The sequence below is a fragment of the Diadema setosum genome, chromosome 5 (genome assembly GCF_964275005.1).
Source record: "Diadema setosum chromosome 5, eeDiaSeto1, whole genome shotgun sequence".
NCBI classification, from domain to species: domain Eukaryota; kingdom Metazoa; phylum Echinodermata; class Echinoidea; order Diadematoida; family Diadematidae; genus Diadema; species Diadema setosum.
The window spans coordinates 41,697,554-41,713,926 of record NC_092689.1 but is presented as its reverse complement, the minus strand read 5'-3'; the positions used below and the strand labels follow the sequence as shown (position 1 = coordinate 41,713,926).

The window sequence follows — 16,373 nt, the reverse complement described above, 5'->3', positions numbered from 1 at the left end:
TTCTTTCTGATTTATTTCATCCTGTTGTTTTCTAAAGCTGCTCTTTAAAATCTCACAGCAGTTTCATTGTCCCTATTGTAATAAAAGTTTGTTTCTTCACAAGCTCATCAACAACACTTAAAATGTGTAATGGCGCAAATCCTCACATATTGTAGTTCATGTGAAGAGATGATCATTTAAAGTCAGTAACTTTGTCATGTCTATCACAACGATTACATGACACAACTGGAAAGTGTCAACGTGATTTACATTTGTTACAAATATGAAATTAAGCTGACGTAATGTGACTTAAAAACACTAGTTATTGCAGATATTGTTCCCGAGGCAGTTTTGTTTGTGTTTTCTTCTTCCATGGATGTTACTGTGCATGGTTTACAATTTCTTTCAGAATAGAATGTCAATTTTGTTATGGCTTTCTGTAGTTGTTAAAAAAAAAATCATTATTGTTTCAAATGCTTTTTCTTGGAACTTATAAACTTTCATAAATATATTTATTTAAGTCAATTAGTAGAACAAACTTTCACAATTTTATGCAAAGCAAATGTATTGCACCTTGTATGGGTAAAGTCATCATGAAAATAGTGACTACTTCAGACAGACTTGAATAAGAAAGGTATGAAGCCAGTATCATTGAATTTGGCCTATTCAAAAGTACCTTTTCTGTAGACAGTTTAAAATATGTAGTCCGTAGCACTAGATATTGATATGTATGAGACTTAATTCTTTGTTGTTCTCTGACTGTGTTCAGCTCCATCAAGCCTAGACATAATACCCCTTGGCGGTGGAAGTTACAGAGTCGAGTGGGATCCTGTTCCAAGTGCTTTCGCCTATCGAGTCACCGATGGCATCGATTTTAGCAGCACTGTACGTGCTGGTGGAGCAACTGCACAACAGCTTGGACCATACCCCCCAGGAGCCTTTGTTCAAGTTGAGGTGTATGCAACTTTCACCGACGGGACTGAAATGTTGGTGGGCTCACAGGATATCTTACTGGGTAAGCCACACTTCCTGAGTTTCTCAGTTCTCGTATCTTGACTTCAGTGTTGGTTTTGACATGAACATCCGTACGGAACTTGATAGCGTGTGCCTTTGTATTTATTATCTATTCAGTATGCCTTGTACTCTGTTCAGTAACGTGCGTCATGGACTCAAATGTTTACCTTTAATAAATTATCATTGGAGTCAAAGGAATATAAAAAAGATAATAGCAACAGGGCTGGTAAACCATTCCAATAAACATATGATTAAGATACTCTCTATAATAATGTTCATGTCAAAGTAGTACTCAAATGAATTGAATGCAAGACTAAGTCATTTCAGTGGAAAACTTTAGTATTGATTCCCCTTCCGTCATGAAGAAGCTTCCAGTTTTATCATTCTGAGAAAAGGTCTGAACTACCTACTGCTACAATATAACAGTATATTTTTCAGGGTTGCAGAAGGGACATACAAACTCTAAAAGAAATGGTATAGTTTTGGTTTAGATGGAGATTCAAGTTTACACTTTTTGTGAGATACTTAGAAACCACTTGTATGAAATATCACAGACTATACAATTCTAAGAGTAATTGAAAGTCTGTGTGATCAAAATCAGTTTTGAAATGGCCGAGATATCCAAAAACATAGTTAAATAAAGCTGTCCTAATAAAAGATGGGACCCATCTTTTATTTTGCTCTCCTTGTTTTTGGATATTTCAGCCATTTCAAAACCCATTTCCAGCAAACAAACTTTTAATTTTTAGAATTTTATGCTCCTTAGTATTTCATTCAAGTTGTTTCTGAGTATCTCACAAAAAGTTTTAACTTGAATCCCATCTCAACCAAAACTATACCATCCCTTTAAAGCAAAAGACTTTTGATCCTTTGCTTTGATCTATTGTGAAAACAGTGTATATTTTGCTTTCTGTGAACCACATATATATCTTTTATTTCTCTGCAGAGCCTCTACCTCCTACTGGTCCAGTGTTTGGGTCAGTGACAGTAGACACCATTGAGCTGACATGGACCATTCCAGAGACAGAATTCTTCTTTGACGTGTTTCGCATCGATTATGGCATATCCGGACAGGCAGAGATGGAGACTATATTTATTCCTCCATCAACATTTAGTGCAAAGCTTGAGTTTCTAATGGAAAACTCAGATTATCGAATTGACCTGTACACTGAAGTTTATGCCGGAGCTCTCAAAAGGACAAGTAGTGCAACTTCAGGAGTTCAACAAACAGGTAAATATGACCTGGACTTTTTAATCTTAATTTTTACTCTTATTGTAAGTGTTAAGCTTGAACAAAATGAGCCCAAAAATTTTGTAAGAAATCAATGCTTGTATTTAGTATGCATAGATTTATGTCATTTCAAAATGTGATAGGCACCAGAATTTTGCCACCATATCTGTCTTACTGGTATCATAATGTTTATCAAATCAAATTTCTGTGATTTTAGTGTGCTGAATTAGTGATATAACGTTGTGAGATGTTGATGTCTTTGACTCACATTTCTTGAGAAATATCATCAAAATCAATTTTGTGATTTATTGGAAATCAGTAAGATATTCAGGGCTCGGCACAACTTTTTTTGTCTGTGGCACATTCAGGCCACTAAAATCTGAATTTTTTGTGGCCCAAAAAAGATATGTAGTGGTCTGAATTAAAAACATAACAATCCAATTTGCCTTATCAGTCCATCAAATGATAAATTTGGTGGCCTGTCACCAATTTTTAGTGGCTACAGGCCACGGCCACCGGGCCACTGCTAATGTTGAATCCAGAGACTCCAACTCTCCCGCTTTCGACGGGAGATCTCCCACCGAAAGCCCATTTTTGCAAAGTCCCCCGTTCTCCCGCATGAGATTTAATTTCTCCCGCATGAAATGATTTCTTACTTATTGTCAACGTATGTTGAAAAATAAGCCTTAGATAGCACGGAGAGAGAATCTAGAATCCTAGAACTTCGCGCTTCGTGCACATCAAGGTAGAGTCTCCCGTTCGCTAGGGGTTTCAGGCGGGAGAATCTCCAGATCAGAAGGGGTTTGGGGTTGGAGTCTCTGTGAATCCTCAAATTTAATATTAAGTATGTATGGTTTGTCTACACTAGCTAGCAAATGTTTGTGCAGATTAATGTACTGTCTTGTTCTTGAAGAGAAACAAAATATGATTTGCTTCATACGTATGCACTACCCTGTCATCCACAGATTCTGCTGGTGTTGGAGAGCCCCAAGTGAGAGATTTCAGTACCACAACAGCCACCATATCATGGCGTAATGAACTGCAGAGTTCTTTCTACATATCTATCAGAGAGAAGGACTCTGATACAATTCTTCAGAATATGACGTATGGAACTTCAACGGATCCCCTCCGTGAGCATGTCTTTGAGGACCTTCAACCGGCAACACTGTACGAAGTGACAGTCGTTACAATAGACGCAGTCAGAACAGAGAACAGTCAAACAAAGGATGTGCGAACACGTGAGTTCCTATAATACGGCAGGCAAATATGTTCCTACTCTGGTCTGTAAGTATGTGAATGAAAAAATGTAAAGAGATTGAAGCAGGCTAATATACTAGAGAAAGGTGTGGAATAAGCTGAATGGCCTAGACTGATGGTTAATAGTATTTCTTAACATCCTTTATATGCCACTGATTTTAAATACTACTACTCAGACAAGCCATTTTGCTGCAACCAGAGATTGAAATGTATGGTAAAGTCCCAGTCACATATACATGCCGGATCACCCTGGATCTGATCCGGGGTGATCCGGGGAGAGATCTGTGTTGACGCCTTGGGCATCCTTTGGTCATCCAGGAGGCCAACACGGCAACTTTTGGAGATCAAAAACATCCAGCAGCATCCGGGGACTTCTGTTTTGGCAGAACAATCCGGTATGGTAGGTGTGGCTGCCATATAGCTGCCATGTTGATCCGGGGTGTACCTGCCGTGTTGATCCATGTAGATGCCATGTTGGTCCGTGTAGATGCCGTGCTCTTCTGTCCTTATCCATGTAGCTGCCGTGTTGATACCATGTGTACAGTCATATCGACACTCGCTCCATCGACGTCGAAACTTATCTTGGAACTCCCGGGATCATCCTGTAGATCCTTGAGGATCATGTTTATATGTGACTGGGGCCTAATGAGGATTTCTAGTTCATTAAGGAAATTCTGACTTTTGGTGTTATTATGCATTGTTATAACATGATAGCATTATAATAAAAAATATGTGTTAAAAGGACTTGGGACTATTTATTGGGGTGTCATCTCTCAAAAAAATGTGATTTAAACAAATTCATAATGTCATTAAAAGCTCCAACAGTATGTAATTGTTTCGAGAGACATGTGAATTAAAAAAACTCTGTTTATTCCATTCTCTTATACCTAATGATGTATTGAATTCACTTTGAAAATGTAGTTACTCATAAATTTGTATTAGATGCATCTTTACTCACAGCAATGCAAATGAATTGAAATGACTGTGCATTAATGGTAATATTTATATTAGATTGTAATCTGTCAGTTGTTATTCATAACAGATTGCTAATTCAAAACAAGCTCTTGAAGAAGATTACAGACTTTGCACACATCACATGTGTTGACAGTACCCTTACAGCTACCCTGGTATGCAGTTGAATAATGATATCATTTTTATATGTCTGACCCTAGTGCCTGACCCTCCCTCTGATGTGAGAGTAGCCATGGTGGGACTGACCACACTAGACCTGACCTGGGACTTTCCATCTGGCTCCCAAACCGACGAGTTTTACATCGAGGTCATACCGCCTCCTAAGCCAGGGAATCTTCCAATCGCTGTGCCCGCTGATGTGAATGCGTTCACAGTACGAGGCCTTAGCCCTGGAACTGTGTACCAAGTCACCGTGAAAAGTGTCTCCGGTGATGTCAATAACTGTCAGACAACTAACGCTGCTGATGTCGTCAGTACTGCCACAGGTAACACTTTTGGGGGGTTAAATGTTGGTAGAGGTATATACACTGTATGTAGCCATTTGTTTCTGTATACCTCTGCCCTTGAAATTGCATGCAGAAATGAAAAAGAAACATGTTGGCTACTGTTGGCCACCATTGGCGATATTGCAATTACTTTATACCATCCACAAACATGTTATACTTCCATTAGAGGCCATTTTTCAGCCAAACTTTGCCTTGATCAGTGGTTGAAACTTAGGAAACAAAATTGCTCAATTTGTATGAGTATCTACAGAACAATGAATACCAAAGTCATTGATCTGAATTCTGGATTCTGACACGTAGAAATATACACTGCTCTGGGCAAATGGTTCGGAGCTGTTCTTCTTCTGGTTAGTCAGGTATTACAGAAAGCATTGTGTGAGTGCTCTTTGAAATGTTATGCTGGCTAGTCTGATTATTTGATTGTGACATTGTAGCTGGGTAGAAAAGGGGGCGTGTTTGTGACAGAGAAGTTTGTTTGTTTTTATTTTTTTAATTCTTACAATATCTCTGTCTGTTTATCATTCCTCATTTTACCCATAGAATTCCTAAGACCATTTGAAGTTGTAGCAACAAACACCAGAGACACTTCCACAGAGGTGGAATTCACACAGTCTTCTGACGCCGGTGTCAGTTTGTACCGCATTGAAGTTACCCCAGCAGGCGGAGGAAATTTGTTCCAGCAGGTTGTTGCACCAGGTACCCAGGCATCCCCCGTCACAGGCCTTCGAGGTGGCACAAATTACATCTTGGAGCTTACAGCCATTCCACAATCGGACGTCACCAATTCATCATTCACTACTTGTAAGTGCATAATGTATTACCATGAAAACAAGGGAGGAAGAGGGGCACACAGTGTGGATATGTTGTGGATAGTGTGTTACATGGTTGCACACACCATAGCTTAACTCTTGTGAGTGGAGTATGTGCAGATACAACCCAATGTACAATCTGTATGTAATATTGAATATTTTAAACACAAATGACAGGTCAGAAATCATTATGTTTTGTTTGTCCAATTGAAACAAATACTTAACAATGTCTCTCTATGGCACTGGTTCATTTCTACAGTTAGACAGAGCAAATAACAAAACATCCATACTGACTTAGTTTTTTCTGTACAATGTTTGATTTTCAGAATTTTAGCACATTTAAATGTGTATCACCAAATTAAAACCCACGGGCTGCTGATAGGGGTTAATTATCAATGGTCTGTCATGAATTCTATAAGTGTAAATCGAGGAATGTTCGCTTGCATTCAATTTTACGAATTTCAAGAGAGTCTTGCGAAATTAAAATGCATGCAAAAGATCTTGTCTACACTACAGTATATGCATTGAATGTTAGAGGCAACTCATGAAAATTTCTCGCTACGAGTAAGGCCGTTGGTTCCCATTTGCGAAAATTTCATGCAGCCAAAATATCGTGTTTTACAGTATACATGTACTCTTTGTATTCACTGTTCACTATTGCACATGACTTCCTACTTAGAGTTTCCGAATTGTGCTCTTTAGTTCTTTCGATAGTCTTTACCTGTATTTTCTACTCTCCACAGTACCTAGCCCTCCAGGTTTGAGTATGGTGTCCACAGATTTTTTCTCCTTTACTGTTGCCCTGGAACCACCAGTGAATAGCAGTTATGATGGCTTTGTTGTCACAGCCAATGGAGAGAGCCAAATAGTACTTGCAAATGAACCTGTGGAGGTGACATTTGAGAACCTTGCCCCTGGTGTTGAGTACGTGGTTGGTGCTTACTCTTTCTTTCAAGAATTAACAAGCCAACCCCTGTCCTCCACTACTATCAATGTTTTAACTGGTAAGTTGCCAGAATGATACTGTTTTTCTTTTTACATGTTTGATTTGAATTTGATGCATTTTTCTCCCTTTACCATTCCTAAATGACATTATATGTGTTGAGTTAAACTAAACAGAGGAAAAGCTTTTAATCTTCTGAAGTGTCATTCAGTTTTTTTCTCAATAAACCCTAACTGTAGACAGTTAAGTGTGGAAACATTTTTATTAAAAGTATTGTTCACATCTTGTGTATTTAGCAATACTTAACATCGATTGTAAGGATTAGAATACATTGTATTTACAGTGGTTGTTTCTATCCCTAACTCACATTTTAGAACTATTTTAAAGCACTAATGCTGGGTTTTTGTTTCATGTACAAATAGTTAATTGTGCCTTTAACCTCTCAAGAAAAATGTACAACAATAACAGTGATATGTCCAATATATGATTTAAAAAAAAGTAACAGTGAGAGAACTTCAGTGTATATTTGTAAATATTTGTTAGGTGTATGTGCACACATAATGAATGGTGAGTTGACTGCATGTGACATTAACTGTCATGTCACCAATAGAAGATGGCTAGTTAATGTCCTAATAGGTCACCACGTTAGATGATATACAGGTATTCAAAATCATGAGAATTTTCTCGACATTTGCCTGAGTTTGCCAAACTTGCACTGATCTGTTGCTTTAATATCATTTATAAACATCTTTCCCACTGTGGGTATATATTCCTTGAAAGTAGGAGCGTTACCTTGATAACTAATCTATAAACCGTTATGTAGCTATTTCTGTCTTTTTATGGGAGCATGCTGAAGGCCACATCTGATTGAAAGGACAAATTGTGTTCCAATTTTGGCATAATAAAATTTTCTTTGCCTAAAAATGATGCTTCTGCTTCCCATTCATCAGAGAGCCCCCTCCCAGGGGAGCTAATAGTCACATTCTACAGCACCACCACGATAATCGTCACCTGGGGAACCTTCCCTGGCAGTGTGGAGTACGCTGTTACCATCTACCCTTCTCAGGGCGTCATGACGAATGAGACCCTCGGCAACCGAAGGGTTACCTTCTATCAGCTCACCCCGGGCCGACTCTATGAGATCACACTGAACTCGACGGTTGATGGGGAGACTCGCATCAACAGCACCGAGCAACGTACAAGTGAGTCTGCACTGTCGTCAACCTTCTTCGCATCCTGCATCTATCTACTTTTTGTTCATGCCTATTCATCAATTCTGGGTTTTCTGTTTCAAAATATCAATGAAATGGCAGTTTTTGTCAGTTTTTTTTTTAATGAAATGTGATGTAACATATTTGAATAGAGAGTATATACATTTTTACTGTAAAGATGATCATAGTCTCTACTATATAAGCACATATTTATGAATGTGCTACGATGTCACAATGACTTATGCTGTGTATGTTGTATGATATTATTTACTGATTGCATGCTAATTGTGCTCGAGCAGCAGCTATCAATAGTGTGAACATGGATTCAGATGTTCACAATAATCTCGTCTGAATTCTTTTCATTTGAGGCATTTTGCACTTACTCACATGACCATCAAAACATAGCACTAGATGTAGCCACGAGTATTGGTACCAAAATTGGATGCCTTTGTAATTTCAAGGGAATCTTATGAAAACTCAAAAAACATCAACTATCAAGTTGGAGGTGTTCAGCAGTGCTATAACCATAAAGTGAAACTCTGTGCTTCGCCATGTTACTTTGAATGTTTGAACTTATTGTATCATATGTATATATGTTCATATTAGTAATTTTGATGTAGCACAACAACAAAATCATATAATGTTCATACCTTTTTACAAATCATCATTTATGTGTCTTGTGAAGAAAGTAGAATATCAGTGCTAAAGCTGAAGAAAAATTCAAAGACAATTCTGACAGAGCTGTTTGAGAAGGCTTTGAAAGACTTGACTCTTACGAATTGTAAGTAATATGAAGCCAGAGCAGTGACCTCAGGAGCTTTTTTACCTAATCTTGTATGTACAGAATGTAAAATGTTTTAATAAGCATATGGCTAGTCATGTTCCTCTTTTTCCATTCATCAAATTAGGGCCAGTACCACCGTCCATGCTGAGCGTCATTCCCCTCACTCCAGTAGACACAGTCTCTCTCTATTTGTCATGGACATCACCATCAGAGGGAGAATGGGATGCTATAAGGTGAAAACTTGAATGTACTGTATACGCCAGATATTTAACAAACGTAAACAGAAGAAAACTGACCTGAAATGAATATAAATTATTAGTGGAAAAATGAGCAAAGAAAATGGGATTCCATTTAGCAAGTCAAATTTTTCACAAATCGGGACTTTCCAACATTTTCCCAAGTGGTTAGATATGCGAGTGTGGAGTACAAGTACTGAATGGAGAAATGTATGCATCCGCCTCACATTCATGGTGGGATCAGATTTGATATTTTTTGCATGTTAAATTTGCATATAGCCCCTGACCTGTGAAATTCGTGAAGATAAAATCCTTGCAGAATTTATGGCATATACTGATTTATTTTGCATTCTGTGATTCATATGATTGCCGTGGTAGGCATATTTGTCTGTTGGGCAATCTTAACTCATTCACTCTTGAAACTATCATCCACACATAAGATAACTTCTTGATGGACTATAAACTGGTAGTTATAGGGGTCTACATCCACAAATAAGCCATGTTGCCACAAGACACAAACATAATACCAGGTATGAAAATCTAAAAAGGACAAAATGATCCATCCCCATTATTACATACTCGTGAAGAAGAGAAATGGATAAGATGAAGATATTCAATGAAAGACATTCTCAAGTGAATATACAACAAGTGAGGGCTTTTATGTTTTTGAAAAAAAAATGCAGTAAGCTGATGAGTTCTTTGGAAGGTATGGGTAAAAAAAGCAGCCTTACAAACTTGGAGGTCATAAATATCTTGACATATAGAGTTGTTCAAAGCAAGGGGCAGAAAGATCCCAGAGGAAATGATGATTATGGGAATGAGGACAGAATTAGGTGTGTGCTCATAAACTTGTTTTTGATAGTGGAATTGTTATTGATTAAATTTCACAGGCTGCCAAACAGGGTACCAAGGGAAATCTAGCCCGTTTGGGACATTTTAAATATACGCTCATAAGATTTGATATTTAAAGCTCAGCTACACGTACAATTATGTCAAACTAGTAAAGAAATTATGAAATCTGTTATATTTATGTATGTTTATGTTTGTGTGTTTGTTTATTTATTCATATTAGAAAAATTGCAAAGTCTAAGGTATTTGTATTGATATATTGCAATTTGAAATTTGTCATTATTTTTTCTCTGTATGAATTCCTGACAACATTCCATCAGCTAATATGAATTTTTAGCAGTGGCTTTAAATATTGTGTCTTCTCTCACTAGCATCATGTATACCTCTGAAGATGGCGAGAGCGATTCTGTAATGTTGGGAAAAGATGAGACCTCGTATTCCCTTGAAGGTCTCTTCCAAGCCACAGTATACACCATCGTGGTTAGCTCTGTCTCAGGTCAAGGTGACACCCGTGAGAAAAGTGACCCACTGACGGAATCAGCAACCACAGGTAAGTGTTTTCATCGCATATTTCTTTGTGGCAATATTAGAATAATATGGACTGGCCTTGAGGGGGATACTACATACATTTATTGCATGAACTATAGTTGTACTGCCCGAGTCGAAAACTCAGGCAATACAGTTCTAGTGAGGGCAATTAATGTCTTATCCCCCAAAAGAAGCCAATCCATATCATTATTATCACCCATTTCAGGCATCTTGAGCAGCAAAATAAATCATTACAATGTAAACTCTTTACAACTTCCCAATTCAACAAATTTCCTCTCGGTTTCTGCTTGAGCTCTACACCACACTGCGCTCACTCCGTGCTACATCCTGGTGCACAGCTCAGGTATGGGGCGCAAGTATTACAGCCAATTCACACAGGCACAGGGATCGTGAAGAGGGGAATATGAGATATTTACCCCTTTTCTCCCTGCTGGCACGTAATCCGGCGCGTAATACGAGGGGAATACAATTTCGTAGAACCACAGCTCAAATGCCTGATAAGGGTAATTCCTTTTATCTGCTGAAATGAAATCAGCAATATTTTCTTTCAAACAAATCAGCTCAATGAAAACCAAACAATAATATTCTCCATTACACTTTTTGGAAACTTAGGAAATGTCTGCTGTGTTTACAAAATTGATATCAAATCATAATTCAAAATCAATAATGATACTCCTTCTTAAAATCTGTCAGTTGCTATCATCATAGTATTGCTTGATACACCTTATGCTCACTCTTATCAGGCCAAGAATGCTTACCACAGACCACTCTGTAATGACCGAAATGGGCAATATGTGTTTGCTTTTGATGTGAAATTGTGGTAGAAGTAATACTGGTAAGAAACTGGTGAAACTTGGTAATTAAAACTGTCCTTTCATGGAGCAACAATGATATTGAATTTGGTATACCGCATGTCCCCCCAAAAAATTACAACAGGACCGCCACAATAATATCTTTAAAAATAGCGAATCAATCCAAATACAAATTCAGAGTATGAAACTATAACTCATTGCCCACATCTTACAGAGAACCCCATTCGATTTGCTTCAGTGGTCAAAGAGAAATGAGGAATTTTGTAGAGGATGTCAGGAATCTCTTCCCTCCAAGTTCTGTCTATTGTATTCACACACAAAAGCATCGAAGTGCCAAATTTGGAAGAATCAGACTCATGACATGCTTTACAACATTCCACATTTCTCTGTGACCTCTTAACCAAATTGAATGGGGTTTTCTGCAAAATAGAGCTAAGATGTTATAATTTAAGACCCTGAAGTAGCATTTAGACAGTTAAATCATATTTGGTATAATCAATGCAACAATTTGATTGTAATTTTTGTTGGGGGGACATACTGTATAAGGCAAGTTGTATTTGAGGCAAAACAATTTGAAGATAAGATCAAAGGCAACATGTCAAATTTTGTTGTAGGTGTTGTTTTTGTTGTCGTTGATACATGACACGCTTTGAAGTATTTGATATGCACGTCCTATTTACTTTCATTATCGTGTCATTTTTAGGCCGTTTGGGACCCAATACGATGATCATCGCAGACGTCAATGCCAGCTCCGTATTTGCAACCTGGACCATCTCAGACGATGCAGCCGAGTATTCTTACAGACTCGATGACTTCCTGGATCGTCAGATTCGTCAAGGTTCTGTTCCCAATGCTTGGCTTCTTCTAGACGACCTGAGCCCAGCCACATGGTATACACTCACTACCTTTCCCACGGGAACTATGATGGATATTTCACAGACTTTCAGAACAGGTAACATGTTCTTCGTATCTTTCTTTTATTTTTCCATCCATCCCCAGAGCTCTTATTTTACTTTACTATTTTTTCCTCTCTTCCTCTCTCTTCTTTTGCATTGAATTTCATTCTTCACAAACTGGGAGGAAAATAATGTGACTGTACAACATATAGCTATGTTTTTGTTGTTGATGCTGTTGTTGTTGGTGGTGGTGGTGTTGATATTGTTCTTGCAGTGAATTGGTGTAAGAAAGGCATTCACTCACTGCTGATACAACAGGGTCAAACCTGAGCTCCGTACCACAAAGCCCTTATTCAGACATGAAACAAATTGTTGCTTTCAGTGATTTTTTATTAGAAACTTTGGTGTTATGACATCAGACCTCAACCACAACAAAATATACAGTGTGTTCCAAAGCTCTGCTCCATGCATAAGATGACTTCAGTGGATAGAGCTAACTTTAAGATGAGAGAAAATGATATTCATTGAATTGAATTAAAGAAAAACACTCTAATTGTCCCATATTTTCATTGATAGTGGTAGTTGTCCCAGTCACAATCTCATTCAACTGACATGTCACATTGAAAAGATGATTACATGTTATACCAAGACTGAGGGCTTGATAGGCTAAGGGTCTCCTATTCTGTTATGCAGTACTCCTCACTTAACACTGTGAGTGCTTGTGTGTTTGTATGTTTGAGTGTGTGTTACATGGAGGGGGGGGGGGGGGTCATGAGTGTTTATGTGTGTGTGTGTTTGTTTGTCTCAAATTAAGTGGAATATTTTACCATGAAATTGGAATTGAAGGTAATCTTTAGTCTATTTGATCATTTGTGTAGAAGGATTTCCCTGATTCATTGTTTCACAGGTCTCCCATTGTCATTAATACATTCACATCTTCTTTAGATTTGCCTCATTAGAATAAACAATGCTTAAGAAAAGGGAGTGGTATATTCATCATTTGCATATAAACTATTCTTTGATGACTGAATTTAAGGGAAGGGGGGGGGGGTGGATGGATATATTTCCTTCATTATTGACCTGAAAATGGGTTGTATGATTCTGTTACATACAGGTCAATGCGAAAGTTGTATGGCATTGACTTTATCATTACATTACCTGATGTAACTTGCAGAATAGTATCATGACAACATCAGTGAGTTATTGGCTTTGTAGAATATGTGCAGTGTTAAAGTTCCGTAACATTAATGTCTTCAGGTGTTTGTCTTGCCCATTGAAAGTGGAGGTGAATTGCTGGTACATGTATATCTTACGATATCTTATGTACAATGTATATCTTACATGTATATCTTACGAGTGGCCAGTTACCTATATACACCTTGCGATTGTCACTAGCAATATTGTCAGTACGATCCTTGTAGTAAAACATTAGCTGCTTGGTTTGCAGTGGAATTTTTGACTTATGATAATAATCTCTTTGAAATTTTACAACTTTTTCGATAAGATTCATTTTTTTGGAAGGTACAGGAGAGTAACTTATTTTTGCGCAAGACAGGTTGAAACCTTACCACATTATCACATTCATATGAACATTATCACAGTCATACATGCAATGTGCCTGCTACCAAGAACAACATGTGTAAATGACTGCTTTTCTTTTCTTTTTTATTAAGTTCCCAGTCCAGCGGGTCCAATTAATGTTGTAGAAGAAGAGTCTGATGCCACCACAATTACCCTTTCTTGGGAGCCCTCATCAACTGCCGAGTTCTACCGCGTGAGCATCAAATCCCCAGACGGAACTACTGTGAATGAATATGAGGTGCCATCAACCAATCCACTGAGAGTGACGTTTGACAACCTTATGCCAGACACAAGATACACGCTCATGGTTGAGTCTGGACTTGAGGCCCTTTTGCCTGAACTTGAAGACCAGATTGGACAGGCTGTCACTGCAGAGTATGAAACTGGTAAGTTGCCACTTCAGGCGAGGGCAACATACATATTTTGAAAAAGAAAAATTGATATAATGATCATGATGTTGTGTCTAATAAAAGCATACCCATTTACTGTTCAGCATGTGTAGTTGACAATTGCTGTATTTCTGTTGTTTTCCTTCACACTTTCCTCAATAAGAGAAACTTGAATATAACTTTTAGATTATATACACCTTGACTGTGCTCTTATTTCACATATAGAGTGATATTCGATTGACATGTTTAGAAAGTAACATACTAAAGTGTCATATTGTCTATAAAAGATATCCATTTGAGCCCTATCAGGATAAATGGACAGTAAACACACACACAATAAGAAACAAACCCTACAACCTAGTCTGTGATCAATTACCCGCTTTAAATTTAACTCTTGATGCTTGTTTACAATATCACAAGTAGCAATACAGCAGCAGTCAATCTCTTATTTGCTTTGAGTACTTCACTTGCTAATGTAGCAAGTGCCTTATTGTGAAATATACAAATAATAAAGAAACTATCAAATGATGCCAAGCTAAAGAGGGTTTCTCTATAGAACCCTCACATCCTGCTTTTCGGAATTTGATAAATACAGTGAAGACATAAACCAATGAGATTATATGAGTGAAACTATATGGATTTATCCAAATGCCTTCTGCAAATGTGTCTGTCAATCATCAGGAATCTGCCAAGAAATTGGAAGCTATCTGATGACTTTTCTTGGAGTATTTGTCAAAGCATGTTGTGGTATGTTTTTACAATGTAGCAATATATGGTTGCACCAGGTACCAACTTTTAAATTTTTGTCCCCGCCGAACGAGTTCGAGCAGGGGACTATGAAACGGGCTCCGTACGTGTGTGTGTCCGTGTGTCCGTCCGTGTGTCCGTGTGTGCGTCCGTGTGTGATCAAAATCTTCAATTTGCTACTTCTCTGTCATTTATGAGCCAATTTTGATTCTGTTTGCTTTATATGATAGCACTACATGGGAGCTTTGAAACTTGTACACAGAATTTCAGTCGTGACCTTTGACCTTGACCTTTGACCTATATTGTACATTTTGCTACAAAATGCTACTCCTTCGCCATTTCTAACCCGATTTCGATTCCGTTTGCTTTATGTGATGGCACTAGGTGAGGGCTTCAAAACTTCTACACAGAATTTTGACCTTTGACTTCTTTGACCTTTGACCTTGATTTTTTGACCTATATTGTACATTTTGCTACAAAATGCTACTCCTTCGCCATTTCTAACCCGATTTCGATTCCGTTTGCTTTATGTGATAGCACTAGGTGAGGGCTTCAAAACTTCTACACAGAATTTTGACCTTTGACTTCTTTGACCTTTGACCTTGATTTTTGACCTATATTGTATGGTTGGGGCACCACCTATCGACAGGGCACCTTCCCATCGACACCCTGCGTATCATGGCTGTTTGCGTATAGAACGAAAAAGTACGCGCGGGATTAAGTGTCATTAGCTATAAAAACAATAAAAACGAAGAAACGAAAATCAAACTCAAACAAACCAAGCTAAAAATTACACATCCGATCAGTAACGACGCATGGCTGTGAAATTCACGTGTATTACCTATGGCCTGTGAAATTCACGTGTATTACCTATGCTGTGAAATTCACGTGTATACCTATGGAGGAGAGGGGGTGCCGATCGCAAGGTTCCCTTTTTAGCTGCGCGAAGAAAACGGAACGCACGCACTAAAATTGCGCTATTTTAAAACGGAGATTCATAATCAACGAGACGGTCACGACATTCAAAACTGCAGTATTTATGGCATATTTGAGGTAAGAATTAGGCGGATTTGTATTATATTTTTAGAATAAACAAGCTACAGATCCTTAGGGTGTCGATACGTGGTACCCCCAACCCTACATGTTGCTACGAAATGCTACTACTTCGCCATTTTTAACCCGATTTCGATTCCGTTTGCTTTATATGATGGCACTAGTTGAGGGCTTCAAAACTTCTACACAGAATTTTGACCTTTGACTTCTTTGACCTTTGACCTTGATTTTTGACCTATATTGTGCATTTTGCTACAGAATGCTACTCCTTCGCCATTTCTAACCCGATTTCGATTCCGTTTGCTTTATGTGATAGCACTAGGTGAGGGCTTCAAAACTTCTACACAGACTTTTGACCTTTGTCTTCTTTGACCTTTGACCTTGATTTTTGACCTATTTTGTACATTGGCTACAAAATGCTACTCCTTCGCCATTTCTAACCCAATTTCGATTCCGTTTGCTTTATGTGATAGCACTAGGTGAGGGCTTCAAAACTTCTACACAGAATTTTGACCTTTGACTTCTTTGACCTTTGACCTTGATTTTTTACCTATA

At 38.1% G+C, this 16,373-nt stretch overlaps 1 protein-coding gene across 1 annotated transcript in view; it reads left to right on the top strand.

Annotated features, from left to right (window-relative positions):
• The first annotated feature begins 12,076 nt into the window (after positions 1-12,076).
• Positions 12,077-16,373, top strand: part of LOC140228924 (uncharacterized) — a 160,034-nt gene continuing 155,737 nt past the window's right edge. Inside the window, exons 1-2 of the mRNA XM_072309190.1 lie at positions 12,077-12,104; positions 13,722-14,015. Of these exons, the coding sequence (XP_072165291.1) occupies positions 12,077-12,104; positions 13,722-14,015 (322 nt within the window). The remainder of the gene's footprint in view (positions 12,105-13,721; positions 14,016-16,373) is intronic.